Genomic DNA, 24,969 nt, shown 5'->3' with positions numbered 1-24,969 from the left:
ACGCTGCTTCTGGCGCGACGTCGCCGCCGGCGTCTCCGGCGCCGCGCCGCGGCGGAGCGCGTCGTTCGTCCGCGCGAGCGCGTCGCGCTCGCCGACGGCCGCGCCGAGGAGGTCCGCGGACCGCCGCGTCTCGGCGGCGAAGTCGCCGACGAGGACGTCCCGCTCGCGCCGCAGGGCCGCAACCTCGGCCTCGAGGTCCGCGCGCGCGGCGAGCGCGGCCGCGAGGTCGCCGGGCGCCGCCTTCGCGGGCGACGCCGCGGGCGACGTCGCCGTCGCCGCCGCCGCCGTCGCGACGGCGCCGCGCGCTTCGAGCGCGGCCTCGAGCTCGGCGCGCGTCGCCGCGTGCGCGGCCCGCTCGTCCGCGAGCGCCGCCTCGAGCGCCGCGGCGGTTTCGTCGCACGCCGCCGCGGCGTCGCCGCCGGCCGCCGCCGCGCGGAGGTCCTCGAGCTCCGCGGCGAGCGCCGCGAGCTCGAGCTTGTGGGCCGACGTCGACGCGGCCTTCTTCGCGCGGGCGGCGGTGACGAGGAAGGCGCGGAGCCCGCGCTCGGCGAGCCGCGCGGCCCGCCGCGACGCCGCGGCGCCGACGACGCGCGCGAGCACGCGGAGGGCCTCGGTGCGCCGCCGCCGCTGCAGCGCGCGGACCTTGTGCTCGGGCACGGCCCGGCCCTTGTCCGCGGCGTCGGCGGCGTCCGGGGCCGCCGGCACGGCGTCGCGGACGGCGGCCGCGGGCGGCGGCTCGCCGTCGGGCGCGTCGTCGACGGCGGCCCAGGCGGGCGTGCCCCGCGCGCCGCTCAGGAACGCCTCCGTGGACACGCCCGCCGGCGCGAGGCCCTGCGCGACCATGGACTGGCGCCTCCGCTGGCCGAGCTTCGAGAAGGAGAAGGCGGGCTTCTTCTCGGGCTCGGCGGCGGGCGTCGCCGCGGGCGTGAAGGCGATGCGCTTTTTCACGGTCGGCGGCTCCTTCTCCGGCGTGCCGTGCTGCGCGCGCCGCTTCCCGGCGAGGTCCGAGAAGATGCCCGCCGACGGGGACTGGGGCGGGCCGCCGGTCTTCGCCATGGTCGGCAGCCCCGGTGTTTCACCGCGATCCGAGGCGGCGACCGCGCCGCGATCCGAGGCGGCGCTTGCCGAGCCGACGAGGGAGCCGCCGCTCAGCGCCGGCCGCCTCGATCCATGCTGCCAACCGACTTGAAAAAGTCTGCAGCGCCGCTCAAGATGCGGTCGTGTTTTTTTCGGTGTGGGCAGCTTTGGTGGCCAGCCCTCCCAGGTCGCCTCGCCCCCCGGTCGGTCGGCGGCCCGGGGACCATGGCGGACTTCGTCCTGCGCGTCCAGCCGCAGCAGTCCCCGGAGAAGCCCGAGCTCAACGACCAGTACAACCAGGCCCTGGGCCACTTGGGCTACGCCGATTTGGCGCAGCACACGTCGAGCGACCGCACGGCGGCGGACTCGCGCATCGGCCTCGCCCTGCTCGAGGAGACGGCGGACGCGGGCTTCGCGCCGGCGCAGTTCGTGCTCGCGCAGCTCTGCGACGGCCGCCGCCGCGACGTGCCGCGCAACGACGAGATGCAGTTCCGCTGGGCCGAGGCGTCGGCCGCGCAGAACATGCCCGAGGCGCAGCTCCTGCTGAGCAACCTCTACGTGCGGGGCCGGGGCTGCAGCCCGAACCGCATCCGATCCCTCCAGTGGCTCCGGACCGCCGCGGACGCCAAGTACCTCCCGGCGCTCGTCCGCGTCGGCCTCTACTACCTCGAGGACGGCGCCTACCCCGAGGCGGAGCAGTTCTTCCGCCAGGCCCTCGAGTTGCGGGGCGACGACGGCCTCCGCGACGCCGACGCCCTCTACTACCTCGGCCACATGGTCTGCGAGGGCGCGGGCCGGGGCGGGAAACGGGCGCGAAAGCTCCTCTCTCGGCCGGTTTCCACTCGTTTCGGCTGATTTTTGGACGAGCGATCATCCCTCGGAACGGTCTCGAAGCGTGCTTGTTTTGGAAACACTCACGTTGAAGCGACGTCGAATCACCCGTTTCCCGCCCAGGCACGGGCGGCGTCGCCAAGAACACGGCCGAGGGCCGCATGCTCCTCCGCGAGGCCGCGGAGCGGGGCCACCACGAGGCCGCCGCGGACCTCGTCGCCACCGCGGCGCCGAAGAAGGGCGGCTTCCTCTGCTGCGCGTCGAGCTCGTCCGCGGCGGCGACGGACTGGATCGGCCCGACGATCAACATGACGGCCAAGGACCGGCTCGTCGTCATCCGGAGCGACGAGGAGCCCGTCGTCGTGCGGCCCTTCGAGCCCATGCAGACGCCCGTCGCGACGGCCGTCGTCGCGGACGAGCCCGTCGGCGTCGGCGCGCCCGGCGCGCCGCCGGGCGACAAGGCGGGCCTCCGCGTCGACGCCGTCGGCACGCCCGTGGAGCCGCCGCCGGCGCCACCGCCCGCGCCGCCGGACGACGACCTCGGCGAGTGGGTCACGCGCTTCAACTCCGAGGGCTCGTCGTCGACGCGCGTCCGCGGCGTCCCGGGGCGCGACGCGGGATCGCGAAAACGGCGCCCGCCCTTTCCGCGCCGCCGCGACCCCACCGCGAAACGGCGCCCGCCCCCCTCCGCGCCGCCGCGACCCCACCGCGCCGCCGCGCAGGTCCATGGCCATGCGGCCCAAGGAGCCCGAGCTCCCGCCGCCGCCGGAAGTGTCGCCCGAGGCCGCCGCGGACCCGACGGCGCTCCTCGAGAACGACCAGGCCAACTGCTTCATCGACTTCTCCTTCGCCTTCTGCGGCAAGAGCCAGGACAAGCCCGCCGCGCCCGCGCGCACCGCGCCGGAGAACCTCTTCGGCGACAACGGCGAGGACTACGAAGAGACCGACCACCTCGTCGACGACGAGATCCCCATGTCCTACGTCTGCGCGCCCAACTGTTGATATTGGTGCGTTGGGGGGGGCGTGCGTGTTTTAATATTCATCGCCCCGTCCGGCGCCGCCCGTCTAAACTTCAGTGTCGGTCTCGATGGCAACGTTGCAGCGATGATGACGCGATCGTCTCGAGACGATGTCAGTCATCGGTCGCAGTGAAAGCTATAACAGCGGCCGCGCCTTCCGAGTCAAGTTAAAATGCGCGCGCGTCGATTTTTTACGGCTGTGTACTGCGCAGCGGTACCTCTTCTTGAACGGCCGGTATAACACGCATGGCTGCAATAAGCACAAGAAGATGTTGTTGCAGCACTGCCCCCTCGTCGGCGTCGACATCGGTTCGAGCTTGAAAGAGAAAATCAACATTCGTCGGCGATCCTTCGGTCTACGCAACGGGTACTTCGGTTCACAAGCTTATTCTAATGTTTCCCGCCTCCGAAGTAAATTCCGCGGTTACCGCTGCGACTCGCTCCTCCTCGAGCGCCTCGAGGACATCCGCGCGCGCGGGCTCGAGGACGACGTCGCGGAGAGCCGCGCCGCGCACATCGCGGCGCAGCTCCAGTGGCCGGCCAAGGCCGGCTCGAGCCAGTTCGCCGTCGACGAGTTCCTGCTCAAGGACCTGTGCAAGCCCCAGGAGTACGCCGACTTCATGAAGTACGAGCGCACCTTCTACGACGAGTACAAGGTCCACAAGGAGATCGTCGCCGCGCTCAGCGCCGTCGCCGCGGCCAAGGCCGCGGCGGCGGTGCCGCCCGACGCGCCCGACGGCGTCGCCGAGGCCGCGGCCGACGACGTCGCCGAAGGTCTACGGCTTCTGCGCGTCGTCGACCTGCTTCAGGCCATGCTATGGGACTGGTGCCTCTTTTGCGGCGGCCCCTGGCCGCGCAAGATCCGGGCCGTGGCGATAGCAGAGGGCGACACGCTGCGCGTGACGGAATGGCTCATGGGCCTGACGTGGGCCGCGCTCACGACGAAGCGCGAGCGCGGGAGAAACAAACAGAGCGGACTCAGCGAAGAAGAGCTCGAGGACCTCGCGCCAGCCGTCCTCCACGACCTCGTGGAGAAGGGGGCGACGCAGGTCAAGGCGAAGTATAGCAATTCTGAGGGCCTGCGCCGCGAGCAGGTGCGAGCCGTGCTCCTCGTCGCGTTCGGCGTCGAGACGCCGAATACGTACCGCAACAGCTACAGCAACGGCACGCGCCCCGAAGTCCTGGCCTCGAAGCTCAACGATGCCATGCGGGAGGATCCCGGCGCCGTCGCGCGGGCGCTCGAGGAGTGCCGCCAGGCGGGATGGTCGCCCGCGAACGAGTCCGCGGAGGCGCCCGGCTACTGCTACTGCGGCGAGGGCGAGTTCGGCGACATGGTCGCGTGCGACGCCAACAAGGCGTGCCCGCACGGGGGCTGGTTCCACGTCGACTGCCTCAAGGCGGCGGGCGACGCCGCGCCGCCGCCGGCGGACGACGAGGCCTGGTTCTGCTGCGGCTGCCGCGCGGCGCTCGAGCACGGCGCGGCGCTCGAACACGGCGCGGCGCCGGCGAGCGATCCCGCCGCGGCGCCGGCGTCGTCGTACCTCCGCCGCGACTACGCGCCCGCCGTCGCGCCGGAGCGGCCGGCCCCGGCGGCGGGGCCGCCGCGCGAGCCCGAGAAGTCGCAGTACGAGCCCGCGGCGAAGCGCGCGAAGCGCGACGTGGCGGCGGCGGAGCGCGAGAAGGCCGACGCGGCGGCCGTCGTGCCCGCGCCGGACGGCCCGGGCGCGCCGGACGGCCCGGGCGCGCCGCCGGTGCCCTTCGGCGACCCGCGCGTCGTCGCGTCGGAGCGGCCCGCCGCGTAGGACGTCATAAATTATTTCGGCGTCTCTAGTTGAACGTCAAACACAACTCGCTGTTTGTTGAAAGAGATGGTGCAAGTGTTGACGCTCTCCGGTGGTCCTCTCGACGTGCTGCGACACGCGTCTCCCGGCGTCGTGGGCCTGGAAACCCGTCGCCGCGCCGTGCTCCGTGTCCGTGACGACGCTCACCAGCTGCGCGCAAAACGGTGTGCGCGTCGGCGGCGCGGGAGCGCCGCAGCGGAAGCCACTGAGCATGCCTTTCGGCCTCTGTGGACATCCGTCGTCGTCGACGGCGTCTCGGGCGCCAATTCCTACGGCGAGACGAACGACATGGCCGCGGACGACGCCTTCGACGACGGCGGCGGCGCCAGCGTGCTCTCCTTCGACGGGTTTCGCTGGGGCGCGACGCCCGCCGCGCGTCCGTCGGAAATCCGCGGCGAGCCGTGCGCCGCGAGATCTTCCTCGTCGCGACCCGCGTCCCCGTGTATTAGCGCTGGGTCGCGTCAATTAGTCACGCGGCGCGCGGGTGGAGGCTCGGCCGCGGCGGCGCGTGCAAGATCATGATGTCCATCGGGACGCCCGACTCCAGCAGCTGGACGTACGTCGACGCGCTGTCGGCGGACAAGTACGACGACACGGTTGCGTGGTACGACCACACGTCGTGCACGCCCGCTCCCACGCCGACGCCGGCGGTCGAGTGCGTGTCGGGCACCGTCGCGTTCTCCGAGCACGTGATCACGACGCTGGCCGACGACGGCCAGTCCGTCTTCGCCGTCGACGTCGACGGCGACGGCGACGCGGACATCCTCACGGCGTCGAACTACGACGACGACGGCGACGTGGACGTGCTCGGGGGCTCCGAGGGCAGCGACCGGGTCACGTCGCAGAGCCAGACGTTCGCGCCGCACGCGCGGTCGCGGTCCCGCTCGACGCCGTCCGCCCGGCCTCGACGGGTCGCCCGCGGACCCAGGCGGACCCGGTGACACGAAGGCGCGCGCCCCCCATAGGGCCTGATCTAGGAGTCATCCTCTTGGAGAATTAGGGGGATTCGGACTTGGGTTTGGGGGGATTCAGGGATGGGGATCCCCGCCCTAGCGCTCGAGGAGGGGGAGGGTGTTGGCCACGAACGTGCACGTCTTGTCCGTCGCGTTCACCCCCGACATCTTCTCCAGCCCGTACTCCGCGACGCGGCGCCGGAGCTTCGCGGTCTTGGACGCGACGGCGGTCGTGTCCTCCGCGAGCTCGATGCGGAAGGTCTCGATGTTGGCGTTGGACTGGACGATGGCGTAGCTGTTCTCGTAGGCGGCGCGGAGCTCGTCGTAGAACTTCTCCGGGATCTCCGTGTCGCTCTTGGAGGCCTTGGCCCACGCGGCCTTGGCGTACCTGTGAAGCGGGATTAGGTCGGGAAGGTTTTTTCGCGCGCGCGCGCGCGAGTTACGCACTTCTGGAACTGCTCGATGTTCTTCAGCGCGACCATGAAGCCGTGCATGTCGACGCCGAGGTCCTCGTCGTCGTCCGGGTCGTCCGCCACACATAGCGTCTCCAGGAACGTCTTCTTGAGCTCGTAGTCGTATCCCGCGATGCGGCAGTACTGCTTGAACTTCTTGAATCGGTTCGCGTTGTCGCACGCCGTGAACTGGGCGAGGAAGCGGTAGAGCATCGCCGCGTCGGGGCCGTTGCGCCCGAGGAACGGGGACCCCTTCCACGACGTCTCCGTCTTGTAGCGCTTGGCGAGCTGGGAGGCGGCTTGAGCCTCCGGCTGCCGCTCGGAGTCGCCGAGGCGGTCGCGCTGGGCGCAGGCCGCCGCGTCGCGCTCCGCAGCGTCGGTCGCGGCGCGGTTGGCGCCCGAGGGCGGCACCGTGGGGTGCATGTTCACTCGTGACGACGCTCTCACAAAGTCTCGTCGTGTGACCACCGAGGTGACGACTTGGAGATTCTGGCCTGGGGTCGACGATCATCGAGTGCTCCGCTGTTCACGGGAGGTTTCGGCGGTTGATACCTATTGGGGGCCGTGCGACGGGGTCGCCGCGGACCCTTGTGGTGCATGCTTCGTATTCATGCGAGCCCTTCGAGGGGAGCCTGCTCGGGCTCGGGCCCACGCGGGAGTACAAGAGGCTGGAAGAAGGACGAATCCCGATCGGGACCGAGAGATGCGCACGCCATCCTACGCGAGGCGAAGTCCGGCCGCGACAGCATAGATCTAGTTGGTGGGACCCTGTGCTAAATTTGTCCGGCTCGGCGGCGTGCCCGCGCGCGCGTCGGGGGCCCAGCGTCAGAAGTCGTTCTCTCCCCTGGAGATGAGCCGCTCGATTCGCGCTGCTTTTGGGGTTTTCCTGTGCTGAGCGTGCCGCCCCAGCCCTCCGCGAAGCACGTCGGACCTCGCGCGCGCGGCTCATGTTGGCGTAAGCCGCGCGCCGCGTCTCAGCCTCGCGCACGCGCCGGCGCGCCGAGGGGCCGGATACCGCTCACGCGCATGATGCCCGTCTTGGAAAAAAACGTGAGCGACTGACACATGACAGCGCACCGCCGGCGCACAAAAGCTAATGATGCAGTAGCAGTTTTTGTTGCTGTGACGCAAAGTCCACGTCGTCGGCGACAAATTTGAGCCGCATCTACCCGCGCCTCCTCGCGAACACCCGCGTCCTCGTCGTTCGCGCCCCCACACCCCCTTGCCACACTCCATCCCCCCCCCTGCTCTCTCGTCACCCGCTCGAGAACCCCACACACCCCCGCGCGGCTTTTCCGGCCCCTCGCCCGCCGGCCGCCGAACGACCTTCGCGGCTCACCCTCGACGGTGACCGCGGCGCCCTTCGTCCTGACCCCGACGTCAGACGGCGCGGCGGGGTAGTTCGGCGCGCCGGGGGGGACGCGGGACCGGCCGTCGAACGACTTCGACGCCTTCTCGCGGCGCCTCGAGTTCGTTCGAAACGCCCGACCTTGCTCGAAACGACGTCGAATCGTAGGCCCGAACCACTCTCACATCAACACCCTCGCGACCGCACTCTTCATCATGTCCAGCCTCAACGCGGTCGCCACCAACATCATGCCCAAGGCCCTCGAGCAGCTCCTCTCGGAGAAGATCGCCGCGCAGAACGTCGAGGTCGCCGAGTCCTTCAAGCCCGTCCTCTCGTACATCGCGAGCCTCGCGAGCAACTCGTGCGTCGCCGAGGAGTTCGACCCGGTGTCCCTACGTAGCCCCGTCCGGACCCACGCGCCCCACGCGCCCACGTGTCGCTCGACCGCTCGCCCCCACGCAGGTTCCACCTCCACATCTGGGAGAAGACGTGCCAGGCCTACCTCGAGCCCATCATGAACGAGGCCGCCGCGAAGAACGTGACGAAGGGTTTCATGGACGACTCCGAGAAGCGCGTGCCGAAGCGCGACGTCGTCCTCGACATCCCCGAGGGCGAGGGCGAGATCCTCTGCAACGTCGAGTTCAAGCTCGCGTACGGCGGCAAGATCCTCCTCAACACGACGCACTTCCACGTGCGCCGCGGCCGCATCTACGGCCTCCTCGGCCACAACGGCTGCGGCAAGTCGACGCTCATGCGCGCCATCTCCAGCGGCCAGCTCGCGGGCTTCCCCGGCGCCGAGGAGCTCATGAAGCTCCGCGCGTGCTTCGTCGACCACGACATCGACGGCTCCGACGCGAACACGCCGACCATCGACTTCTGCCTCCAGGAGCCCATCCTCGCGCCGCTCGGCCGCGAGAAGATCCACGACAAGCTCCTCGAGATGGAGTTCACGGAGGAGCTCATCGAGAAGCCCATCTGCAACCTCTCGGGCGGCTGGAAGATGAAGCTCGCCCTCGCGCGCGCCGTCCTCCTCAACGCGGACCTCCTCCTCCTCGACGAGCCGACGAACCACCTCGACGTGCAGAAGCAGGCGTGGCTCTGCGACTTCCTCACGGGCCCCGAGTGCGAGCACGTGACGACGCTCGTCGTCTCCCACGACTCCAAGTTCCTCAACAAGGTGCTCACGGACGTCATCCACTACGAGAACATGCGCCTCAAGCGCTACACGGGCAACCTCGACCAGTTCGTCGAGCAGTGCCCCATGGCCAAGGCCTACTTCTCCATCCACGACACGGAGATGAAGTTCACCTTCCCCGTGCCCGGCCCGCTCGAGGGCGTCAAGTCCAAGACCAAGGCCATCATCCAGGCCAAGAACATCTCCTTCACGTACCCCGGCGCGAAGAAGGCGACGCTCGTCGACGTGTCGTGCCAGCTCTCGCAGGCGTCGCGCGTCGCGTGCATCGGCCCCAACGGCGCGGGCAAGTCCACGCTCATCAAGGCGCTCGTCGGCGAGACGAAGCCCGACGCGGGCTCCCCGGAGATCTACCGCCACCAGAACTGCCGCGTCGCCTACGTCGCGCAGCACGCGTTCCACCACATCGAGCAGCACCTCGAGATGTCGCCCGTCGAGTACATCCAGTGGCGCTTCTCCGGCGGCCTCGACAAGGAGCAGCAGGCCATGGAGGCCGTCGCAGATGACCGACGAGGAGAAGGCCAAGCTCAAGCAGAACTTCGTCGTCTACCTCAAGGAGCTCGCGGCGGAGCTCGACGAGGCGGGCAACGCGACGGGCGAGCGCCAGATCATCTTCGAGAAGATGGAGCCCCTCAAGGCCGGCCAGAAGCCCCCGCCGACGGACCCGAACGGGCATCTTCCCCGACTGCCAGCGCCAGATCAAGCACCTCGTCGGCCGCCGCACGCGCCACGGCGACTACGAGTACGAGGTCAAGTGGGCCAACAAGGACGGCACGTCCATGGACGACAACAAGAACCTCTACGTGCCCAAGGTCGTCCTCGAGTCCAACGGCTTCTTCAAGCTCATGAAGGCCATCGACGACAAGATCGCCGCCGAGGCCGGCAACGTCAAGCCGCTCACGACGAACTGCATCCAGAAGCACCTCGACGACTTCGGCCTCCACGAGGAGTTCGGCACCTACGGCAAGATGAAGAACCTCTCCGGCGGCCAGAAGGTCAAGTGCGTCATCGGCGCGTCCATGTGGTTCTGCCCCCACCTCGTCATCCTCGACGAGCCGACGAACTACCTCGACCGCGACTCGCTCGGCGCGCTCTCGCGCGCGATCAAGGACTTCGAGGGCGGCGTGCTCATGATCTCGCACAACGCCGAGTTCTTCGGCGACATCGCGCCCGAGATCTGGGAGATCCCCGGCGACCAGAAGGTCCACATCTCCGGCGCCGAGTGGATGGAGGCCGTCCGCGCCCGCGAGCTCGCGGAGCCAAGATGAAGAAGAAGGCCGCGCCGACGCAGGAGGAGGACAAGTTCGACGCGCTCGGCAACAAGATCGAGTCCGTCACGGCCGCCGCCGACGTCGACCGCGACATGATCAAGCGCATGACCAAGCAGCTCAAGAGCCTCAAGGACCGCCTCAAGAAGGGCGACGGCTCCGTCGAGGACCAGATCTTCGAGCTCGAGGACAAGCTCGACGCGGCCAACGCGATGATGAAGAAGGAGAAGGCCGCGGCCAAGGCCGAGAAGGACGCCCAGAAGGCCCTCGAGAAGAAGGCCAAGAAGTCCGCCGACAAGAAGTCCAAGAAGTAGGCCGCCCCCCCGGGACGCGGAGGGCCGCGCGCCCGCGCCCGCGCGGTTGTCGCCGGCCCGACCGGTCCCCCCCTTTGCCTGCTAAAAACACCTGCCTGAACGAACTCGAGGAGCCGCGTCGTACTCACTTCAGACGACGCTCGATCCGCCTCAAGGCCGTCAGGGAGGCGCACCCCCGGACGCGTCGGGCTTGGCGAGCGCGAGTGGCGAGGCGAGAGTCTCGCCGAGACGACCACACGATGGCCTCGGGGGGAGACGATCGCGACGAGATGAAGGAGCCGGAGTGGATGGTGAAAAAGCGGGAGTATGAACAGCGAATGGCCCGGGTGAAGAACGCTAAGCTCCGCACGCTCTGCACAATTTGCTCGGCGAAAGCGAAGCTCCCATGCCCCTGCGGCACGGCTCAATATTGTACGGTCGCCTGCCAACGCATCGATTGGCGCGACCGCGGCCACCGGACGGCGTGCAAGAAGATTCGGGATGACCGGGTCGCGGAGGCGGCGCGGGCGGAGGCCCCGCCGTCGCCCCCGAAGGAAGTCGTCTACGGCCCCGCGCCGCGGTCGCACGCCGACGAGATCCGCGCGCGCATCGCGGCGGAGCACGAAGCGGCGCGTCTGCGGCGCGAGGCGAACCCGGAGCGGGAGCCGCTGTCGGCACGGCTCGGGTCGCGGTGCCCGATCTGCCTCGAGGAGTGGGACGTGAATGCTCCGGGCGTGCTTCGCGTCTGTTGCTGCCGGCTGGTCTGCCGATCGTGCGAGGAAAAGATCGAAAACGCGTGTCCGCTCTGTCGCATTCCATCGGAAACGAATGCGGAGATGCTCGCGCGGCTTCGCCGCCACGTGGAGAACGAGGTGCCGGAAGCGATTACGCATTTGGGAACCGCGTACTGCCACGGTTACTACGGTCTCGTGAAATCCGACAAGAAAGCCGCGAAGATATACCGGCGCGCCGTGGAGCTCGGGGAAGTGGACGCGATGACACAACTTGGGTTTATGTACGAGACTGGAAGTGGCGTCAAGCTGGACAAGAAGCAGGCGATGAAGCCGTATCGCATGGCCGCAGACCGGGGCGACGCGGTCGCGCAAAACAATTTAGGGTCTTTACTTTACTCTGAGAAGAACTATGAAGAAGCGTTCCGGTACCACGCGCTCTCGGCGGATCAAGGCTATAACCATGCAGAGAACAACCTTGCCTGCTGTTACAGGGACGGAGAAGGCGCGGAAGTCGACCTCGGCAAAGCCAGGTACTGGTTCGAGCGCGCCGCTGCCAAGGGCAACGAGAAAGCGACAAAGTCCCTCGCGCGCCTCGACGCGCAAGTATAGCCTAAAAGTCTTTACGCCGAAATCGTCGCCCGAGCCCGAGATGCTGCGCTTGCGCGCGGGCGAGTCGTGCTTGGCCTCGGCGTCGTCCGAGTCGTCGCCCGCGTACATGATTCAAATCGCCAAGCCGGACGAGCCCGGGAGCTCTCTTGAAGCACGACCCCCACGCACAGCAAAACACCACCACAACGTAGAGCGATGATGTTAGGCGGCGGGCGTAACGCGCCGCGCGGAAGAAGCCAAGAAAGCTCACGGCACGTAGACGCCGTCGACCGTCGGGTACGTGGCCGTGTTCTCGACGCCGCAGACGTTGTCCATGCCGATCTTCATGTAGCCGCCCTCGCCCCAGTGAACGGACCAGGAGTTGCGGAGGATCCAGTAGCCGAGGCCGCTGGGCTCGTAGCCGTAGCCGACGAGCGCGACGATGTGGTCCGAGTCCGCGGCGTCGCGCGAGCACTCGGCGTGGGGCACGTCGTAGAGGCCGGAGCCGTAGAAGTAGAAGCTGAGGGGCGTGGCCTGGACGCGCACGACCAGGGTCCCCCGCGTCGACAGCGCGTCCTTGAGCGCGGCGCGCGTGTCGTTGACGCGCGTCCACGCCTTGATCTCGAGGCCCGGCATGGCCTTGGGGTTCGCCGCCTTCACGTGGCAGAGCCCGTCGGCGTTGAGGTAGGGCCCGTACTCCGCCGTCGACGGCACGCCCTGGTGGTGGAGCATCCACTCGTAGGCCATGCTGTCCTCGCCGCCGTCGCAGCCGTTGTTGCCCTCGGGCCACGAGCAGTCGACGAGCGCCTGCTCGCTGAGCGTGAGCTGGTCGCCCGTCTTGACGAAGAGGGCGCCCTCGAGGGCCGCCACGGTGCCAAAGGCCCAGCAGGAGCCGCAGGTGCCCTGGTCCTTGACGGGCGCGACGCCGCCGACTTTCCGCCAGTCGACGGACCGCTTCAAATCCTCGGGCGCGACGGACGGCTCGTGCCAGCGCCAGACGCCGCCGGGGTAGCCGTCGAGCTCCGCGTCGGCGCGCGAAACGGCAGAATGGCGCAGGCCGTGGCGCCCGTTTCGGCGTTCCGCGGCCGTCCAGTCGGCCATGTCGTTGAGCCGGAGCGTCGCGTTCGAGCCCTTGAGCCGCCGGTTCTGCGCGTCGACGTAGCGCTTGACCTTGTGGAACTCGGCGTAGCGGTCCGCCGTGCGCTCGTGGGCGCCGCGGCCGTGGTCGTCGGCCCACGCGTGGAACGCGGCTTTCCGCAGCGCCGCCGTCGTGTCGCCCGGGAGGTAGGACGCGGGCGCGCTCCCGAGGCCGTTGTAGTCGAGGCGCGGGCCCGGCGCCGGCGGCGCGTCGTCGTTTGCTGGTGTGTCGTCGGTCTGGAGGAGCGGCGCGCCCGCGCACGCGTCCGGGAGCTCGAAGACGGACGCGTCCTGCGGTCCCGCGGCGACCTCCAAATAGTCCCAGGTGTAGTTGTCGAAGTGGGAGCCGACGCCGAAGGTGTTGTGCCCGAGGAACGTGAAGCGCACGGGGTGGCCCGTGGCCCGGTCCGTGTAGAGCTCGTAGGAGCCCACGAATTTGCCCCCGTCGACGTACGCGTCCGGCTCCACCAACGCCCAGACCGCGCACTCGACGCCGCGGACGGCCTCGAGGCGCGTCGCCGCCGTGAAGAGCCGCGTGTCCGGGAACCACTCCTGGAGCGGCCAGGGCGGCAGGCCCACGAAGGTCTCCTCGCCCGTCTCGCCGTCGTAGCTCACGGGCACGGTCTCGCAGCCGGGGCCCTTCGGGTTCAGGTGGAACTCGTTGAGCCCGTCCCAGTAGCGCACGCGCTGCAGGTCCAGGTCCGCGTCGGACCAGACCTCGACGGGCTCGCGGAGCCCGATGTAGGGCAGCTCCATGACGAGCCGCGCGTGGAAGCTCTTCGGGACCGTCGGGCGATGGCCGAAGCGCGACGCGGCGACGAGGTCCGGCACGCCGCTCCTAGGGCCGGGGAAGAGGCGCAGCGCCACGCCGCCGACGACGACGGCCGTCAGCGAGAAGACGGCGACGCTCCTCCGGAACGACGCCGGCCGCGTCTCGACGAGCGGCGACGAGCCGCGGAACGACGACTGCCGCTCGAGGTTGGGACCGCCGCTCATGGCGCCGTCGCAGCGGCGGCGCGTGCAGCGCCTTGCGTCGTCGACCGCTGCACGCGCGAGGTGGCAACGGTGCGCTGTGACAGCACGGGCCGCTTTGATTTGAAGCACCGCGGAATTTGGACAAGCGCTTTGTTTCATCCACACCCGCGATTGAGGTCAATCTTTACTTCAAACAAATCACCTACCCCTCTAAGGCGAGCTCCTCGAGCGCGGCCGCCAGGGCCCGGAGGTTCCCCGCGCCGCGGAAGGCGTCGAAGTGCCCCCCGGCGAGGACCGCGGCGCGGCGCGCGTTCGGCGCCGCGGCCGACCAGCCGTAGACGCCGTCGCCGTGGGCGCGGTTCGGCCGATTCCGCGCCGCGAAGTGCGCGGGCCCGCCGGCCGTCGTCACGAAGACGGCGGCCCCGAGCGTAAAGTCCCAGGCGCAGGCAGTGTCGCACGCGTCGAGGAAGCGCGCGACGCGGTCGACCTCCTCGAAGGCCGCCGCGCTCCCGAGAAACCGCCGGAGCTCCGCGCCGAGCCCCGGCAGCGAGTTGACGTCGCCGGCGTCGACGGCGGCGCGCAGGGCCGGCGCGGCGCCGTAGCCCAGGCGCGCGACGAGGACGTCGTAGCAGCCCGCGGCCGCGCGGAGCGGGTCCGGGTCTCTTGGGTCGTCGCGCGGCGACGAGCCCCAGGGCAGCGGGTCCACGAGCAACGCGCCGCGCGTCGCCGCGCCCCGCGCGGCCAGGGCGTCGCGCAGGTACGGTGCGAGCACCCCGCCGAAGGAGTAGCCCACGAGGAGCGCCGGGGGGTCGAGCTCCGCCGCGAGGAGGCCCGCGTCGCGCGCGGCTCGTCCGTCGAGGGGCCCCGCCGACGCGCCGCGACGGCCGTCGCGGAGCTCCGGCGCCTGGCAGCAGACCAAACCGAAGCCCGCGGGCACGCGGAGCCCCGCGCCGTAGCGGAGGCCGAGGCCGTCGTAGAGGACGACGACGTCGCCCGCGGCGCCGGCCCCCTTCCGCCGGACCGCGAAGGGGCCGCGGTCGACCCTTCGGAACTCGCCCGCGCGCCAGGCCTCGGCCGCGTAGCCGAGGCGCCAGCCCGCGGCCACCGTCGCCGGCCGCAGGGGCGCGTAGGGCCGCCGCTTCCACGCGTCCGCGACGGCCGCGTCGATTTTTTGTCGCTTAAGGAGCGTCGGGTCCGTCGCCGCGACGCCGCCGCCGCGCGCCGCGAAGGTCGCGACGGCGGCCGTGCCGTAGGGCGACGCCATGGACGGCGCGTAGGGGATGTCGAACAACTCCTCGCAGAGCGGCCGGAGCTGCGCCGCCGGGTCGCGCGCGAGGTCCTCGTAGCGGAGCCGCCGTTTCCGCCGCGGCGCGATACCCGCGAGGAACGCGGCGACGTTCCCGTTGAAGGTGCAGTAGTCCGCCTCGACGTCGTCTTCCCCCTCTCCCGCGTCGTTGCGGAGGCGCCGGTTGTCGCGGAGGAGGCGCCGCCACGACGCGACGCAGGGCGCCGGGTGGCGCGCGAGGTGCGCGTAGCGCGCGTCGAGGAATACAACCTCCGCGCGGCGGAGCGTGGAGAGAGCACTGGAGTAGCCCGGCGTCTTGTCGGCGAAGACGCGCGGCGCCGCCCATTCGACGAGGGCCGCGTAGACCAGGGGCACCGCGTGGCCCTCGAAGGCCATTTCCCCATTGCGGAGCTCGGCTACCGCCGCCGCGAGGCCGCCGTCGTAGCCGCCGCCCGTTCCCAACGTCTCTCGTCGCTCCTCGAGGTCGTCGAAGCGTAAGAGATAGAGCTCCTGGGGCGCGAAGAGGCCGTCGTGGGCCTGGAGGCAGAGCTGGAGCAGGGACGAGCCCGCGCGGGGCGTCGAGAGCACGAAAACCGCGCGCCGCGGCGCCGCGGCCGCGCGCGTCCGAGCGGGCGGCGCGCGCCGGACGCCGCCGCGGCCGTCGCGGACCGCGTAGCCCAGCTGCCACGCGAGCCGCCGCGCGCGGCCGCCGAGGACGATGTCTACCGTCGTCCACTTGTCCGCGAGCGCCGGCTCGACGCGCCGGCGCCGCAGGAGCGTGTCGTCGACGACGGCGACGCCCGACGCCGGCGCGAACTGGGCCACGGCCGCGGAGCCGTAGGGCGCCGCCGTCGCGGGCTCGTAGGCCAGACCGAAGAGGTCCTCGGCGACGCGGCGCAGCGTCGCCGCCGGGGCCGTGACGAGCTGCTCGTAGGTGACGCGGAGCGCGTCCGCGCGACGGCGAGAAAAGGCGAGCGCGGCCTCGACGTACGTCACCCACTCGCGCTCGACGTCCGCGGCCGACGCGCGGCCTTCGCGGCCGTGGGCGGCCTCGAGCCGCCCGAGGAAGGCAAACCAGGAGTCGATCGTCGCCGCCGGGTGGCGGAAGACGCAGAGGTAGCGGCCCCGGAGGAACGTGGCCGGCGCGCGGGCCAGGACGCGCGCGTCGCAGGAGTTCGGCGGCGTCTTGTCGACGACGCACCGCGGCGCGGCCCACTCGGCGAGCGCGGCGTAGATCGCGGCCGTCGCCGCGCCCCCGCGCTCCCAGAAGGCCGCGAGGCCGCGGCCGTCGCCGCGGCGGAGGTCGCCGACCGCGCCGCCGAGCCCCGCGAGGAGCAGCGCGTAGTCCCGGAGCGCGGCGCGCCGCTCGCGGAGATCCGCGAACGCGAGGAGGTAGAGCTCCTGGGGCGCGAAGAGGCGCGAGTGGGCGTTGAGGCAGAGCTGCGTGAGGCTCGAGCCGGCCCGCGGCGTCGACAGCACGAAGCCGAAGACGCGCGGGATCTTGCGGCAGGGCGCGACGGCCGGCGGCGTCGCGCGCTGGAGCGCGCGCGTCGCGGCCTCGCCCGACGGCCGCGCCGCGGCGTTGGCCTCGCTGTTCGCGGCGGCGCCCGCGGCGACGACGGCCGCGACGAGCGCGCCGACCGTCGGGTTCGAGAGCACCTGGGCAGCAAAAGGGTGATTCAACGTCGCTTCAACGTGAGCGTTCCGCGCGCGCGCGTTCCGGAAAAAGCATCCACGCTTCGAGACCGTTCCGAGAGATGATCGCTCGTCCAAGAATTAGCCGAAACGAGTGGAAAATGGCCGAGATAGGAGCCTTTGAAGTTGGGAATTTCGCTCTCTTTTGCTGCCCTGGAGAGCACCGTCGCGCCGCTGAGCTCGACGCCGGTGGCTCGCGCGACCGCGTTCCGCAGCTCGACGGCGCCGAGCGAGTCGACGCCGAGGTCGTCGAGCGTCGCGGCGTCCGCCGCGTCGCCGCCCGCCGCGGCGCGCCGCACGCAGGCGACGACGGCGTCGCGGAGCCCCGCGGCGGCGGCGGCGGCCCGCGCCGTCGACGGCTCCGCCGGCGGCGGCGCGGCCGCCGGCGCGACCGCGGGACGCAGCGCGAGCCGGACGACGACGCGGCGCCGGGGGGCGGGCGGGCCGGGCCGCGCGTCGAGGAGGCCGAAGCAGAGGCGGCTAAGCGCGCCCCGGGGCGCGGCCTCGAAGCGCCGCGCGTACCGCGCCGGCCGCGCGAACCGCCCCGCGAAGAGCCGTCGCGGCGGCGCGGCGGTCGTCGCCCGGACCGGGCCGCGCTGCGGCCGCTTGGCGATCTCAAAGGCGGCGGAGGCCGCGCGGACGGAGAGGGGTCTCGTCGCTCGACGAATCGCGACGAGGGCGCCGGCCCGCGAAGTGGCCGCGTTCCGAAAGAGAGAGAGAGCGATCGACGCACCAACAAGGTCGCAGGCCGTCGAGCCGGGTACGTACAGGCCGTGCGCGATCGTCCCGCTGAAGCCAAAGGAGCTCAGCCGACCGGCGGACGCCCGTCGCGCCGTCGCCTCGCTCGGGAGCTCCGCTCGCGAATCCTCTCCGGAGACCAACGACCCAACGTGCGCGTTCAGGCGCCGCAGCTGGGCGTTCGGAGGAACGATGGAGGTCGACACGGTGACGAGAGCAGCCAGGCCCGCCGCCGCCGCCGCCGCCTCGAGATGGCCCGCGTTCGACTTGAGCGAAGAGCACCGCGCGGTCCCGCCGGTCGCGCGCAGCGCCCGGGCGGCGGCGCCGATCTCGATCGGATCGCCGAGCGCCGTGCCCGTGCCGTGCGCCTCCAGCGCTACGGCTCGAGCCGACGCCCAGGAGATCGCCACCAGGAGCCGCTGCTGCGACGTCCCGTTCGGTGCCGTGAGCGACGCGCTCGGGCCGTCCTGCTGCACGGCGATCCCGTCGACGCGCGCGCTCCCGGCTCCTGTCGTCACCTGGAACGATCCGCAGCCCTCGCCGCGGCAGTAGCCGTCCGCCCGCCGGTCCAGCGTGTGGCATCGCCCGAGGGCCGACAGCATCCCCGCCGCGGAGAACGCGGCCGTCGCCGAGGCCGAGAGCAGTCCGACGCCCGTCGCGACGGCGCGCGGGCACTCGCCGAGGCGCAGCGCGCTCACGGCGGCGTGCGCCGCGACGAGCGAGGACGAGCACGCCGTGTCGAGGGACGCGCAGGGCCCCGTGAGGCCGAGCGCGTACGACACGCGGCCGGACGCGACCGACAGCGCGTAGGCCGTCCCGCCGTAGACCGAGAAAGACGCACTCGTCTCGGCTTCGCCGCCACTCGGTGCCAGCAGGCTCGAGCCGGCGATACCGAGGAAGAAGCCGATCGGCGCGGTTCGCAAAGCCTCCCGCGGCGAGTTCAGAGTCGCGTACGCGCCCTCCAAGACGAGACCGCTCTGCGGATCCATGACCCGAGCTTCCGCGGCCGAGATCGAGAATGCGCCCGCGTTGCTCTTGATTGTGCTCGCGAACGCACCGTAGCTGCCGACAGCCTGGGTCCCTCGCGATCGAGCGACGAGCGCGGTGGAGTTCGCGGCCAGCGCGAGAGCGGCCAGCTGCTTCAGAGCTGATGTGCTCGAGTGCGCGCCGGGCAGCAGCAGAGAACGAACCGGGCCGATGGAGGGCCGCGCTGAAGGCTGCTGCCCCAGCGACGGGCAAAGCCGCGGCTCTTCGGCGGGCCTCTCTTCGACAGCTCGACACTCGCTCGGACTCGTTGATGCCACCAAGCTGGCTATCGACGTGATGGTGGGGTGGTCGTACAGCAGGGTCGACGAAAGTTCCGTCTCGAGTCGACTGACCAGACTGTTCGCGAACTCCGTGGCGGCGATCGAGTCCAGCCCGGCGTCCGCGAGCGGCGACTCTGAAGCAATCGTCGTGCTCTGGAGGTCATACAGCACCTCGGAGATCAGCTCTTCGACACCAGCCACTATTCGGGGCGCCGCCTGTCGCGTTGACTCGACCTTGGGCCGAGCCTCGGAGACGACCGCCCGGCGGACTCGCGCCAAGCGGGGCGCCGATGGCACCGATGGGACCGTCGACCGAGAAAGCGCCTCGACGAGTGGAACCCGGTGGAGTCGAAACATCGCGTCTCTGATGCGCCGCGAGATCCCATCGTTCTGCACCGAGGGACGCGTCCTAGCGAGGGCGACGGAGACCGACCGACGCAAATCGGTGACGTCGGCGACGCGAGGGCGCAGCCGAAGGCTCGAAGCGCGGCTTCGCGACCAGAGCTGGATGCGACCAGTGGCTGGCGTGGCAGCCGTGCGCCCAGTCGTCCGCGCTGGCGAGGCGATGGAAGACCCGAACAGCCCGAAGCGAGCCGTCCCAGGCACCGAGCTTCTTGTGATCGTGCCCAATCTTCCGTGAGCGTGGGTGCCGGCACGACTCGCGATCTCAAAGGCCCCGTCCGCGGAGCAGGAGTACCGAAGCTCGGTGTCGAGGGCCAACTCGCACGGCCGCACGAAGCTCAGGCCCTCGATGCTCGAGACCAAGGACCGGCTGTCTGAAGCCGCCATCTCCACGTACCCGACGCCCGGAAACAGCACCACACCGCTGATAAGGTGATCCTCCATTGCCCCGCGGACGCGGACCACCGACGCGACCGTGTCGGATCCGGGCGGAGGGGGGACCGCGCTTCGAAGGAGAACGCGGACCTCCGCGATCTTCGCGTCGGCTTCGAGACGGTACAGCGACGGGGCAGAGAGTGCTGCCTCGGCGGCGCCCTCGCGACGCTTGCAATGCAGCATGCCGTGGGCGATGATTCCCGTGGCGCCGAAGGAGCTCGCTCCGCCCGCTACGTCGTTCGAGCGAGTCGGCGTCGAAGCGACCGACAAGCCGAGCCTGCGCCTCGAGAGCACGTCCGACACGGTGTGATTCAGCCGTCGAAGCTGCATGTTGCAGACGCTGACGCCCTCGAAGAGCACGGCGGCGAGGTTGGCGAGACCGCCCGCGCCCGCGGCCCCCTCCGCGTGGCCGTTGTTGCCCTTGAGAGACGCGACGCTGATCTCGTCGAGCGTCGCAGCCAGGGCACCGACCTCGACCGGATCCCCCAACGCGGTCCCCGTGCCATGCGCTTCCACGTGAGAGTTCGAGCCCGACGTCGAGGCGCGGCGCAGCAGATGCTGCTGCGACGACCCGTTGAGGGCCGTGAACGTCGCGCTCTGCCCGTTGTGGAGGATCGACGAGCCGACGTGGGTCAGCGTGGCTGCTTCCGACGTATTCCATAGAGCGACGGTGCCTTCGCCGCGCTGGTAGCCGTCTGCGCGTGCGTCGAACGTGTGGCATCGCCCTCCCGTCGACAGCATGCCGGCGACAGCGAACGTCGCGAAGGCTCCCGTCCAAGTCAGGATCAGGTTCGTGCCCACGGAGAGCGCGTCGTCGCACTCGTCGTGTTCGATGAGCCGGCACGCGACGTGCGTGGCGACGAGACTCGAAGAGCAAGCCGTGTCCATCGCGACGCACGGACCTCGCAGCGCGAAGGTGAACGAGAGGCGCGCGCCCGCGGACGCGGCCCCGTTCCCGGTCATGTCGTAGGGACCAGGGATCCTCCCGACGCTTCTCGCGTGGTCCGTGTTCATCATGCCGAGGGTCGTGCCAACGTCCTCATTCGCGAGCGAGGACCGGACGCGACCGCGCGCCGACATCGCGGCGTACCCGACCGAGAGGACGGCGTGCTGTTGGGGATCCATGGCTGCCGCCTCCGAGGTGCGAATCCGAAAGCACGGAGCGTCGCAGCCCAGCACGCCGCGGAGAAACGCGCCATATCGGAGCCGCAGTCTCTGGTCTCCGTTGAGCCCCTTGGTCTGGACCGAGTCCGAGTCCCACCGAGCGACCGGCACGGAGCTCGCCACCGAGAGCGCCCTCTGCGACGAGCCGACGAGATCTCGCGTGGACATGAGTGCCAGCGGGAGACGTAGAGCTATTGTGCTCAGTCTCGTCTGCTCCGGTCTGGTCGCGTCGATCGATATCTTGCGCCGCAGCGGTGCCTCGACCAGATCGAGCTCCACGGCCGGGACCGCACGCGTGACGTGCGTCGCGATAGCAGACGCGCTCGGATAGTCGAAAAGCGTCGTCGCCGGCAGCTCGACGCTGAACTTGGCGGAGAGCTGCCGCACGAGGTCCGCGGCCGAGAGCGAGTCGATGCCCGCGTCCATGAGAGGCGTGTCTTGCTCGATGCTCGCCGCGTCCTCGACGATCGTCCCCACGATCGACATGACGACGGTCGTCGTCGACGCGGCCGGTGCCTCACGAACCGTCGGCGGGGACGGCGAAGCGAGCTTCGTTCGAGCGACCGCGGCCCTCGCGCGCCTGACCGCGCCCTCCGGCGCCAGCGCGATGACGCTCGACTCCACGTTCAGCAGGACCTCCTGGGATGATTCGCAGCTCCGGTGGCCCGATGCCTTCCCCCGCGACCGCGCGAGAAGCATGGCGCATGTCCTCGCCGCACAGGTGCTAGAACAAACGCGATGCACGATCCCGGATCCGCGGGCGGCTTCGGCGTCGAGGAGCGCGTCTTCGACGTACAGACGGACCGCGAGGCTCCCGCCAATCATCTCGGGGAGAATCACTGTGGCGGATAGGACCGGCGTGAGACCGTGCGGGGAGACACCGAGCCGGAATCGGGCCGAGACCGTCGAGACGCGAAGGTCCGCGGCGATGCCCAACAGGAATCCACCACCCACGGAGGTCCCGTGGCAGACCGTCGTCGACGCCAGGGGAAGCCTGCGGTATGCGTCCAAGACGACAGACGGCCCATAGACACCTCGTGCCTTGAGCCACCAAGGAGCCGCTCCCGGCTTGCCCGCGTAGCGACCGCCCGTGCAAAAGTGGGGCCCGCTGGCCTGGAGGACGACCGCCCGGGCTGTCGACGCCGACGCCTCGCGCACGCGTCGCGCCAGACCCGCAAGCAGCGACGCGGACATGGCGTTCAGCGTGTCAGCGTCGTCCAACTCGAGTACGGCCACGTCGTTCGAGTCCCAGCAGACCGAGACGGTGCTTTCGCGAACGGGCGCGAGGTACGACGCTCCGATGGAGGTCGTTCGAGCCGCAGCCAGCGACCATTGTTCAGGTGCTGCGGGGTCTCGCGTCGGCGGGCGGAGCGCGCCGATGTGATCAACTGCACACCGTGCCCGCGCTTCCACGGCATCGCACGTGTCTCCTCGGCTCGACTCGAACCGCGCTTCGACCGCGGCGGCGACGGCTCGCGTCTTGGTCATCAAGCAAGCGGCGACTCGAGAGAACGCAGCCCGCTCGAATGATTCGGCACAGAGTAGCGCAAGGCGAGTGTCGCCGCAGGTAAAATCAACAGCTGCGTTCAGGTGGCGCGCGGCGACGAAGAACACGGGACAGCAGACATCGACGCGGGCCGAGCGAGCGGGGTCTCCGAGGACGACGACCGCGCGGGCCCCGGTCCAGCTGCTGAGAGGCGTCCGCGGATCGTTGGTGAGCATCATACCGCCGCTTCTCCACTCCGTGGCATGGAATCTCTCTCTTCTCCAAAGGGGCGCGCAGTAGATGCTGCCTCTGGGACCGCGCGCGGCGACTCCGGACGGACATTCGTGGAAATGATGTTCAGCCACGACAGCGCTGCTGCTCGCCGAGATCGAGCATGTAGTAATTCGATGCTTTGACGGAGCAGGCGCCCGAGGTTCAGGCTCGGAACGCATCTACGAGAGCGTCGCCCCCGCGGCGCCACTCCGCGCGCGAGCTAACGCGGACACGAAGCGCCGCGCCTGGTCCACGGCGTCCGACTCGTCGCACGCTACGGCGCTCGCTCCTTCGGGGAAGCATCGAATACCAACAGACCAGTCACCGAAGCAGGTACAGCCTCGCTAGAGAATGGCCAGGATCGGAAGCGTCGCATCGGAGGCGTCTTTCAGATCGCCGCCGCGCAGAATGAGAGCGCGGGCAGCCGAGATGCTGTGAATGAAGCGAACATCGTCAACCGAGGCGTCAAACAGGCAAAGCGCCTGCTGGCTCGCCCACTCGGCGCGTGAAGACCGGGGCCGCGGCCAGTAACGACAATCCACGGGACGAGCGGTCGCCGCCTCGCGGCGCGGCACAAGCGTCGACGAGGCTCGGGGCCGCTGAGAGCGACACACACTGGCCATGATGGTCGACGTTCGCATTCTCGTGCGGGAGACGCTGGACGTCAAGTAGACAAACGAGTCTCGTAGGCGCGGCGCGAGTCTCGGGAGCTTGTGCCCGCCGGAGAACGACACGACGCTCGCTCCGTGCCCAAACATTGCGGCCGTCCGGCCTCCCATGTGCTGCACGTCCAACGTGTCGGCGCTGCCGACGAGCTGCAGCGTCGAAGCGGCAATCGAGTCCTCGTACATTCGCGCGTGAGCGGGGGACGTGAGCGCGCAGACGCCGACCAAGCTCCTTCCCTCGAATCCAGCTCCAAAGTCCATGATGCCACGCAGATGCTCGGCGAGGAGCACGGCGCCGACGGTAGCGCCCTCGCTTATACCGGCGAAGCCCTCCAGCGGCGCTTGCTCGTTCGCGAATCTCCTGACCGAGGCCACCGACGCGGACCAGCCGTCGCTCGTGCCGTACGTGTCCTCCTTCTGGTCCGTAGCTTCGCGGATGCGAGCGAACATCGACGCTTGACTCGAGCTATTCAGCGAGTACTGAGTGAGGAGGCGCCAAGACCGGGACTTGCGGGGCTCGTACCCGAATTTCTTCCGAAGAAACCCGCCGCCGGCCCCGGTCGAGAAGTCCGCCCCTCGGTGCGGCGCGCTCGCGGTGACCCAATCGAAAGGCGCCGTCGTCCAGACCTGGTAGGCCAGCGAGCCGACCTGGAACTCGGCGTACGTGTCCATGCCGTGGAAGAACGCGAGTCGCATCCTCGAGACTGTCTTCGCCCGCGGACGAGTCCGGGTCTTGGCCAGGCTGAGTACTACGGGAGTCGCCATGCTTGGTGAGGTTGCGAGACCCATGCTCGCGGAGCGGAAGTACAGCGATGCAAGAAGCGGTCTGTATACTCGTGCTGGCTGCGAGTATGCATATGCTGCGCCGCGCAGAGCTTTCTGTGCCAGGGCCGCGATCAGAGCCGACGCGCCGCCAAACGTCTGGTAGACGCCCGCGCGCGCGATCTGAGATGCTCGACGAAAGAGAGACTGGGCGGTCAACGCACCAACAAGGTCGCGGGCAACCGTGCCAGGCACGTACAGACCGTGCGCGATCGTCCCGCTGAAGCCAAAGGAGCTCAGCCGACCCGCGGACGCCCGTCGCCCCGTCGCCTCGATCGGGAGCTCCGCTCGCGAATCCTCTCCGGAGACCAACGACCCAACGTGCGCGTTCAGGCGCCGCAGCTGGGCGTTTGGAGGATCGATGGAGGTCGACACGGTGACGAGAGCGGCCAGGCCCGCTGCCGCCGCCGCCGCCTCGAGATGGCCCGCGTTCGACTTGAGCGAAGAGCACCGCGCGGTCCCGCCGGTCGCGCGCAGCGCCCGGGCGGCGGCGCCGATCTCGATCGGATCGCCGAGCGCCGTGCCCGTGCCGTGCGCCTCCAGCGCTACGGCTCGAGCCGACGCCCAGGAGATCGCCACCAGGAGCCGCTGCTGCGACGTCCCGTTCGGGGCCGTGAGCGACGCGCTCGGGCCGTCCTGCTGCACGGCGATCCCGTCGACGCGCGCGCTCCCGGCTCCTGTCGTCACCTGGAACGATCCGCAGCCCTCGCCGCGGCAGTAGCCGTCCGCCCGCCGGTCCAGCGTGTGGCATCGCCCGAGGGCCGACAGCATCCCCGCCGCGGAGAACGCGGCCGTCGCCGAGGCCGAGAGCAGTCCGACGCCCGTCGCGACGGCGCGCGGGCACTCGCCGAGGCGCAGCGCGCTCACGGCGGCGTGCGCCGCGACGAGCGAGGACGAGCACGCCGTGTCGAGGGACGCGCAGGGCCCCGTGAGGCCGAGCGCGTACGACACGCGGCCGGACGCGACCGACAGCGCGTAGGCCGTCCCGC

At 70.2% G+C, this 24,969-nt stretch overlaps 8 protein-coding genes across 8 annotated transcripts in view; 2 read left to right on the top strand and 6 right to left on the bottom strand.

Annotated features, from left to right (window-relative positions):
* The window catches only part of AURANDRAFT_61979 (hypothetical protein), a gene marked incomplete at both ends in the record, with an annotated part of 2,007 nt that extends 1,164 nt beyond the window's left edge, over positions 1-843 (bottom strand). The window contains one exon of the mRNA XM_009035959.1: positions 97-843. Coding sequence (XP_009034207.1) covers positions 97-843 — 747 coding nt within the window. The remainder of the gene's footprint in view (positions 1-96) is intronic.
* Positions 844-1,302: 459 nt separating this feature from the next.
* Positions 1,303-4,729, top strand: AURANDRAFT_61978 (hypothetical protein; the record flags this gene model as incomplete). Its single annotated transcript, XM_009036459.1, has 4 exons — positions 1,303-1,921; positions 2,032-2,485; positions 2,631-2,889; positions 3,209-4,729. 4 exons carry the CDS (start codon positions 1,303-1,305, stop codon positions 4,727-4,729), a joined length of 2,853 nt encoding a protein of 950 aa, XP_009034707.1.
* A 1,088-nt stretch (positions 4,730-5,817) lies between these two features.
* Positions 5,818-6,596, bottom strand: AURANDRAFT_61977 (hypothetical protein; the record flags this gene model as incomplete). The annotated part of the gene is made up of 2 exons (XM_009035958.1): positions 5,818-6,109; positions 6,169-6,596. 2 exons carry the CDS (start codon positions 6,594-6,596, stop codon positions 5,818-5,820), a joined length of 720 nt encoding a protein of 239 aa, XP_009034206.1.
* Positions 6,597-8,074: 1,478 nt separating this feature from the next.
* Positions 8,075-9,981, top strand: AURANDRAFT_22099 (hypothetical protein; the record flags this gene model as incomplete). The annotated part of the gene is made up of 2 exons (XM_009036460.1): positions 8,075-9,208; positions 9,406-9,981. The coding sequence occupies 2 exons, from the start codon at positions 8,075-8,077 to the stop codon at positions 9,979-9,981; spliced, it is 1,710 nt and encodes a 569-aa protein (XP_009034708.1).
* A 1,903-nt stretch (positions 9,982-11,884) lies between these two features.
* Positions 11,885-12,547, bottom strand: AURANDRAFT_4398 (hypothetical protein; the record flags this gene model as incomplete). Its single annotated transcript, XM_009035893.1, has 1 exon — positions 11,885-12,547. A coding segment is annotated over one exon (663 nt), but the record flags the coding sequence as incomplete, so codon positions are not given.
* A 5,214-nt stretch (positions 12,548-17,761) lies between these two features.
* AURANDRAFT_5987 (hypothetical protein) lies at positions 17,762-20,707 on the bottom strand (the record flags this gene model as incomplete). Its single annotated transcript, XM_009035905.1, has 2 exons — positions 17,762-17,924; positions 20,160-20,707. Coding segments are annotated over 2 exons (711 nt in total), but the record flags the coding sequence as incomplete, so codon positions are not given.
* Positions 20,708-21,466: 759 nt separating this feature from the next.
* On the bottom strand, positions 21,467-21,973 carry AURANDRAFT_14410 (hypothetical protein; the record flags this gene model as incomplete). The annotated part of the gene is made up of 1 exon (XM_009035957.1): positions 21,467-21,973. A coding segment is annotated over one exon (507 nt), but the record flags the coding sequence as incomplete, so codon positions are not given.
* Positions 21,974-24,484: 2,511 nt separating this feature from the next.
* AURANDRAFT_21953 (hypothetical protein) lies at positions 24,485-24,967 on the bottom strand (the record flags this gene model as incomplete). The annotated part of the gene is made up of 1 exon (XM_009035956.1): positions 24,485-24,967. A coding segment is annotated over one exon (483 nt), but the record flags the coding sequence as incomplete, so codon positions are not given.
* Positions 24,968-24,969: the final 2 nt, after the last annotated feature.

This window comes from Aureococcus anophagefferens (genome assembly GCF_000186865.1).
Source record: "Aureococcus anophagefferens unplaced genomic scaffold AURANscaffold_4, whole genome shotgun sequence".
Classification (NCBI taxonomy): Eukaryota; class Pelagophyceae; order Pelagomonadales; family Pelagomonadaceae; genus Aureococcus; species Aureococcus anophagefferens.
The sequence above is the reverse complement of the archived record's forward strand: the minus strand, read 5'-3'. Positions and strand labels throughout refer to the sequence as shown.